At 36.6% G+C, this 8,538-nt stretch overlaps 1 protein-coding gene across 1 annotated transcript; it reads left to right on the top strand.

The window, feature by feature from the left end:
* Window positions 1–3,488: 3,488 nt before the first annotated feature.
* Window positions 3,489–7,998, top strand: NPAS4 (neuronal PAS domain protein 4). Its single transcript, XM_053688850.1, has 8 exons — window positions 3,489–3,663; window positions 4,214–4,365; window positions 4,758–4,860; window positions 5,007–5,256; window positions 5,516–5,625; window positions 5,856–5,991; window positions 6,099–7,318; window positions 7,973–7,998. The coding sequence occupies exons 1-8, from the start codon at window positions 3,489–3,491 to the stop codon at window positions 7,996–7,998; spliced, it is 2,172 nt and encodes a 723-aa protein (XP_053544825.1).
* Window positions 7,999–8,538: the final 540 nt, after the last annotated feature.

The raw sequence follows: 8,538 nt of genomic DNA, 5'->3' as shown, positions 1-8,538 counted from the left end.
TTTTGTTTTGTTTTTCTAAGATATATCATCTTCATCTTTAATTTCATCATTTTTGATTTTTTGTTTTATTGTAATAATATACAATATTTAATGTTATGAAAAAGGAAAAACAATGTATAAGTACACAGTTTTCATTATTATGAATCATTTTTTAGTAAAATCTATAGTTAATTAATTTGGCTACATTGTCAAATAAATCAATTAGATTAGTCTGACATGATCTTCCAGCAGTGTCTTCTAAGTTATTTGCCTGCAGGTAAGACAAGTGTTTCCTTTAAAAGAGATTCCATTAATTTTCCTGCAATTGAGTTCAAACTGACTGGCCTATAATTAGCAGAATCTTCCCTACTACCCTTTTTATGAAGAGGGGCTATATTGGCAATTTTCCAGCCTTTTGGTACAACTCCTGTTAGCAGTGACTGAATACATCAGCTAATGGAGTAGCTATCACTGATCAGGTTCTCTTAGAACCCTTGGGTAAATATTATCTGGACCCATTGACTGATTTACTTTTATTTTTGATAAAGCCCTCGAAATCTCTTTCTCTGTAAAAAGAAAAGTACTACTCACATTTAAAGTAACACCCCTTAATAGAATTTCACTATCTTTATCATCTGTTGTAAAGAGTGAACAAAAGTAATCACTATTTTGAATAATTTGTTAGGAAAATCTATAGTTATTAGGAGATATAACTTGTTCAAGTATTTATCCTGCAATGTCAAATCAATAGAACAGGAAGATGAAATTTTATGACTTAGTCTTAGGACAAATGTGCATACTGGATTTGTAGAAGGAGATAATAAGATAGTAGACTGTCTTAGTGATTACTTTTGTCCTGTCCTTACATCTGACTATTAAAAGATGCCACTATATCCAATAATGTGGTTAGCCTTTCTCTTTCTACAGTAAATGGACTCTTATTGACATTATCAAAAACTGCAAAGATTTTGGGTCCAGATAATATTCAGGCAAGGGTTTTAACGGCACTTTTATCTAGCTGCACCATTTGCTAAACTGTGTAATAAATCATTGACATTAAGTACATAGTACCTCTCCACAAAATGGTAATGAAGAAATCTCAAGAACTACAGGCCTGTGAGTTTGTTATTCTCACTACTTCAAACAAAAACAATAATGATTTTGAAGGAGGGAATAAACCTGACTATAGCTATCTTGGGGAGTTGAGGTGGCTATTTGTAGTCCTCTGTCTTATATGCTTTGGAGGTCAACCTACTCATTAAAAATAACAATTATGTAGAGTTTGCATCTAAGGGGAAAGTAAATCTCATTTTAAGTATCACAGAATATATGTTTTGAGCCCATGCCTGAATATTAGCTGCTAGGCTAGAGACTGAAACATTCTTTGAGGCAACACAGTTTGGTCAACAAATTTTATGGGATGGATCAAGTGTTTCCTTTTTTTTTTTTTTTTACATTTTTTATCCCAATAAATAACCAATGCCTGGAAAATGTGTCTGTCTATTTCATTTCTAGGTCTACTATGCTACAGATTGTAACATAGGATTTGTAGGGTAAGGAGGCTACTGTCCTTGCTTGATGAATTGACCAAAGTTGTTTGCAGAAGGAAGGCCTCCTGCCTGGGGCAACACAAAAACCAGAAAGGTACCTATGTTATGACATTAGGGTACATATTAAATTGGCTGTGAGGAGGTAGTGTTGTAACCTCCAAGAAATCTTGTATATGGGGTGAAATACAAAGCTTGTGAATAACTCCATAGATGTATATTATTTTCAGTAGAAAGACACAACTGTTGCTCAGGAAACCAACTGTATGAAGGTACTACAGAGAAAAAACCATGCTGCAGAGTTCTACCGTCTGCACAAACGACTTGTCATGAAAAGCCAACATCACACCCCATCTAGATGAATGGTTTACCAGCTGATACATCTTCTGCACTTGATGATCATATGCCCTTAGCATGCAATACAGGACCTTATGTTTTCATCCATTAAATATTCCCTATGGAAAGAACTCTGTCTCCTACCCAGCTTTAGCAATACATGTGCTTCTCTGTCATACCAATAAAGAATTGGTGGATTCTATTGAATTTTATCTCAATCAAGAGCTGGCATGCTGATTTCCAGGGTAAGATTTTATATACTTTCATCTTTCTGCATATTAAACCTGTTTCCAATAAGACTGACCTAAATTTCTGTATTTAGTCAATGAATTGCCTTGTATCTTTAAGAAAGACTATTTTCCAGCAAAAATCTGTTATCTACAGCTTGAATTGTGACATGGGGCTGTTTATCAACAAGATCCACATCATAACTGTGCAGTATAAAAATAGCACAGCTTTGAAGCATTTCAGAACATAGCAGGCAGCATATAGAGTTAACTACCCTGCATACGAAGCGTTTACCAAATATGGTGAAAACGCAGAGAGTATGCAAAGCAGCAGCCGTCATTCACAAAACACTATGGCGTCACTTCAACTTACAGCTAATTATCCTTTCAACAATAAAAGGGAAGAGAGAGGTAGATGGAGACATAAATATATAGAAAGACAGGAAATCAGGAGCAGATACCTATTTACAGCTAGCATAGTGTGTGAGTAGGGGGAGACACATTATATCCTACTAAACCTGGCATAAGTGGGCTGCTAATAAACTGCAGTTTATTTCAATCAGGAATAGTATATTTTATAAAGAATATTCAACAGAAGAGTGCTAACACCTCTTAAATCCTTCCATCTATTGTTTGCTGGATATATTTTAATGTCTTCCCTACCATTTATATTGTTTAAATCTCCACACAGATTTGCAGAGCTACATCGGATTCATCCACTAAGTCTTTACTCATTAATTACAATCCCTCTACATGATGAAAGCATGACAATGATATATTTATAAATTGTGTTGTTAGAACAAGTATATCTGCTGAGTTCTGGTACTATATATATATATATATATATATATATATATATATATATATATATATATATATATATATATATATATATATACATATATAATCATTTGCTCAGCAGTATTCATGCATCTTTGATGAAAATGTAGAATTGCCTGTTATTCTTTCCAAATTGAGTACAGAATGTAATATTTGGCTCTGCTCAAATCTCTCCCTCCTCACTCCCCCTTTTCTCATCTCACCCCCCTTTTCTCTGCTCTCCTGTGGCTCAGCGTCATCTGTAAGAGTTGATGACGCTCGCCTGTAATAGCAGAGCAAGGCAGTTCCCTAACCATGCAACCCATTGATGTTAAACTCCACTCTGCTCCCCCTCCTCCCTTTCGTCTCACCTGCCCACACACTATTCAGTTACTATATAAAGGGAGCCACGAGCTAAGGTAGTTTAAAGCAGAATCGAGAGACGAGCATATATAGACATAGGAAGGGATACTGCACTGGTGGGGACGAAAAGAGATATCGAAACGGAAGAAGATAAGAAAGAAGAGAGAGGGGATCTCTGGACTGACTCTACATCAGCATCCTGGGGACCCCATCCAAAATGTACAGGTCTACAAAAGGCGCATCCAAAGCCAGAAGGGACCAAATCAATGCAGAGATAAGAAACTTAAAAGATCTTCTTCCTATCTCCGAAGCAGACAAAGTTCGGCTATCCTACCTTCATATTATGTCTCTAGCATGTATATACACCAGGAAATCTGTGTTCTTCACAAGAGGTAAGATCTTGCTGACAAATTATTGGGGTATTCTGTAAAGCTTCGGGTTTGATTGTTATTGTACTGAATAGCATATGTTGTAATGTTTCACAACTTACAACAGAAAATCAATATCATCTTTCTTGATAACTTTTTTTTAACAATCTTTTGGAAAAGGTACTTGCTCTCTCACTTTCACCTGTTGGCCGTCCACTTTTGTTAGTGCCAGTTCTTTAGATGTACACCTGCTAATTAAGATGTAAAATGGTGTAGCTTGTCATATGAAAATTGTAGAGAGATAATATGAAGTCAACAGATTCAACTGTAGCTATCTAGTTTGCAGGTTGTACTGTGTTTAGTGTATGCGGTTGCTGTCCAAGGTACTAAAAGATTGACTAGTTTGCACTGTAGCTGTCCAAGGTTCTGTAGCTTTAGAAATATTTAAATTGATACTTCCAAATAATGTATTCATTTTCAAATTTTAATATGTTTTGTGAAGAATGGCACATTGATTTAAAAGAAATGTAAAATATTAATGTTTCACAGGAATTCTCTTTTGTATTATTAACAGAACATGCAAAGGATGAGTTGGAAAGCATTCTCTCAAGCCAAGACTTACTGGATTTTGTACACAGTCTCCCTGGTTTCCTACTGACATTCACCAGTGAAGGAAAAATTATATACGTGTCCGAAAACGTGGCTGACCATCTTGGGCATTCAATGGTGAGTCAATCATGCATATGTCTAATCTTACAACCTACTGCATATCTATTATTTTGAAAACAGGGTTAAACTACATTCCCCAAGGGGAAAAAAAAAATACTTGCACTTTGGAAAAGATTTACTTTAAGATGTATAGATTACTTTTACCTTATTACATATTGATACCATACATCTTTCAAAACCTTGTGCTGATTTAATAAAGCAAGACTTCATATTTAAGATTATAGATTATAATTTACTTTTAGACACACTTCCTAAATGTAGATTTTACTTATTAGGAAAATAAAGAAATACAAAAGTTCATAATAAAAAAAAATCAATATCTTGAACATGATGTTAACAAAAATGACCCAATAAAATTATGTCACTCACAAATATTTTTTTCAAATCAGGTTGACTTGGTGGCACAGGGAGACAATATCTATGATATCATTGACCCTTCTGATCATTTTGTCATGCGAAACCAACTAGCTATGCCATCAACTCTTGATACTGGTAAGTCTTTGCCATTTTAATATTTATATAAATAGGGTTTTTGACCATATCGTTTCTTATGTGTAAATTGACAGAGCAACAAAATAAAAACAGTTTGACTTACCAGATGTTCTTAACCAAAGACATTGTTCTTCTGTCATCTGCAGAGCGAATGTTTAGATGCCGATTTAATACATCAAAGACAGCAAGAAGGCAGAGTGCTACCAACAAACTTGTTCTGATCAGGGGAAGGTTCCAGCAGCCTCCGTCAGGCACCTACTGGTCATCTAACCCAGTTTTCACAGCCTTCTGCATTCCCCTGGATCCGAAGCCCAGGGTCACACACAATCACTTCTTAATAGACTTCTTTGAGAGTCGACATGCAAAGGACCTGTCAGTGCTGGACATCTCGGACAGGTAACTATAGCTGTGTTTCATATCACCCCACATCAGAAGGTTCAGAAAACCCCAACTACTGCATTTGTTAACCTATAGGCTAGGTGGGGAACCCCTATAATGGTACAATATTGCTTACAGTGTCATTGTATAGTGGGTTACAATAAACCTAGCACCATTCTTTTACACACAGGTGGGAGGGACATATTAGGTATTATTTATATCTCATACTCTTATGGACTGGACAAGCGTGATAATTAGATTTTGTTTTCTTTTGCAGCTTATCTTTACATTTGGGTTACGAGAAGATTGACATTATCTGCAAATCGTGGTACAATCTTATTCACCCAGAAGATCTCACACACCTGTCGAATCAGCATTACAGACTCCGTAAGTACTTACTTTTAAAGTAGTATTACTGGTGAATTATGGGCAAACATAGATAGAATAGTAAAAAGATAACAGAAAAAACACAAAAATTTAAATAAAAGTGGGATGTAAACTAGGAAGATAGAAATAAAACCAAGAACGCAAAGATAGACCAAATTATAAAAAGGGATTGATGAATAAAGGAAACAGAACTTGGCAGAACTAATGTTTGATCAACCTTCTTTCTGCAGTGAATGAATCTAACGATTGTCGAAGTGAAGCTGTGATGCGCCTGCTCAGAAAAGATAATCAATGGATTTGGGTTTATTCTCTTCTTTTACTGGAGAGCAGTGATGTGCCCATCACATCATACAACTATATTATCAGGTAGGAGATTTATATGTACATATAACCTCACATTAATTTTATTTTGGTTGGGTTTTATACACACACATATTATATGTGCTCATGGAACTCTCTTCTCTAACCAACAGTGAGTCAGAAGCTTGGTGTTTAAAGCAGCAACTCATTTCTGAAGAGACTCCCCTTTCATTTTCAATCGCTGGCCCACCTTCCTATCAAGAAACTCTACTCTCCCCAGGGGACATCTCCAGCCCAGACCAAGTCTTCACTCCCCATGCAAATACCCCCACAAGTGCTGGACAGTCCTTTGAGTTCTCTGATCACACACCAGTAAGCCCAGAAGATCCAATCCTTTGCCAGGGCAATGCTCCACTACTGGAAGAGTCTGTTGCTCCTGATGGACAGTTAGAGAACCAATCTCTCTTCACCCTTTTCCAACCAGCCCCATATGAATCAACCTTTAGAAGAGATCAACATGGGACACCAACGTCAAAAGATTCAACCTGCACTCCTCCTTATACACCCCTCCAAACCTGCTCGTTTTTGTTTGGGACTCCAGAAAGTGCTCAACAAACAACATCTGATCAAGAATCAACCAACCTTACCCCAGAACTATATTACTCCTATTGCAGTTCCCTCTATGAGAAGCTGCCCCCAACACCGGATAGTCCTGGGGATGGTGGTGATTGTACAGTTATGACAGTCCCTGAAATCCCAGGGCCCCTCTTTGTGGATCTGCCAATGCTTCCAGAAAGTTTGTTGACTCCAGAAACTTCACCTATCAACCAGGCTATTTTCAGGTACAATGAACAAGACAAGACTGAAATAGACCTCTTGGTCAAGCAGATAGGATCACTGGCCAATGTCTTTAGTGTTGCCAACAAAGACATCTCATGCTCCGAAAGCATGGTCTTTGGTGGCCATGGACTAACATGCAGAAGTATCTCACTCCCAGCAAATCTTCCAGATAGTGATGCCTCCCTGCCTTTCACTCGTTCCTGGAAGAGCATCGATTTCTCTCTCTTCTTGACATGTCAAGACCCATCCCTCCCAGCTAGCGGCCACCAGGTCTGCAGTCTATTCAAAGACTTTCCTGACTCACCTCCATTTGCAGCTGCAGGATCCCCCTGCAGTCCTCTGGAGGAAGATGAAGTAGGAGGGAACCTCTCTGCCTCTCCATCCTTAACCTCGAACGTGACGACTGATCTGTCGCCAGAAGAATGTAACTTCTTAGAGGAACTGATGTCCTACAAAACAGACCTTGAGGCAGGTGCCTCAGAGATTCAATGTGACCGGTTTAATGATGAGTTGTATCAACTCCAGATTCAGCTGCAAGACGGCTTCCAGCAAGGTGAGCAACTATGGGAAACTACACTCAGGTTAAAGGACAGAAAAGAGAGACGACCGTCATATAGAAAGAAAGGGTTAAAGTAGTCTTTATACATAGAGCCTTTCTCCTCAATGCAGCTTTTACATTTTGTGAGCTAAAGTGTCAACATTATAGGGGAAAAGAGAGTTTATTAGGAGACATCAATATAGCAAATAACTATAAGTAATTAATTAATTAAGTAGCACCTTAAAGGGACATGAAACACATTTTTTTTCTTTCCTGATTTAGAAAGAACATGCAATTTTAAACAACTTTCCAATTTAATTCTAATATCTAAATGATTCATTCTCTTGATAACGTTTGCTGAAAAGAATATCTAAATAGGCTCAGTAGCTGCTGATTGGTGGTTGCACATAGATGCCTTGTGTGATTGGCTCATCCATACGCATTGCTATTTCTTCAACAAAGGATATCTAAAGAATAAAGCAAATTAAATAATAGAAGTAAATTGGAAAGTTGTTTAAAATTGTATTCTCTATCTGAATCATGACAGCAAAATTTTGGGTTTCATGTCCCAATAAGAACATGAGCATGTTTAATAAAACAATTATTCCTAGTAATGATACAAAAATGATATTAATCCTAACTTTTCTTTCTTTTTTTGTTTTTCTACAGATGGAAGTGGAAAACCTTCGTTCTGAAATAAGTCTGTGACTTGCTTCGATATGTATGGCATATTGTCATATCACAAAGCAGATTTGTATTCTGCATTATAAAGAACAAAACAAAAAACGCACAAGATAAGGGAGAATGGACGACTTTTTGTGTCGTACACCTCTCTTGTTCATTGACAAAACTGTTTAGCTCCCTTTTTCTCTTTCGTTGCTCTGCCCTCTTTTTTCTGGATTTTGTGCATGTCTACATAGTACAGATAAAAAAGCAATGGCTCATTCTCTCTAAACATTCCATGCCCTGATTGCTCAGCCAATCAGAAACATTTTTGTAAACACATTTTAGTAAGATCTGTTTATTTAAGAAGCTTATTTTCTGATTCAAATGGAAAATTAACTAGAGAATTTTAAAAAAAGATATATATTTTAAACTATTGTTTGAAATTAAAACAACAGAATGGGCCATTTCTTTCGTAAAAATTCAGCTTTTGTACAACAAATATATCGATTTATAAAAAATAAAAAAAAAGGGTTGGAAAAAATTGAACAGAAAGAGAGAAAAGGTATTTA

This window comes from Bombina bombina, chromosome 7 (assembly GCF_027579735.1).
Source record: "Bombina bombina isolate aBomBom1 chromosome 7, aBomBom1.pri, whole genome shotgun sequence".
NCBI lineage: Eukaryota > Metazoa > Chordata > Amphibia > Anura > Bombinatoridae > Bombina > Bombina bombina.
Note: the sequence above shows the minus strand (reverse complement) of the source record. Positions and strands in the feature narration are given on the sequence as shown.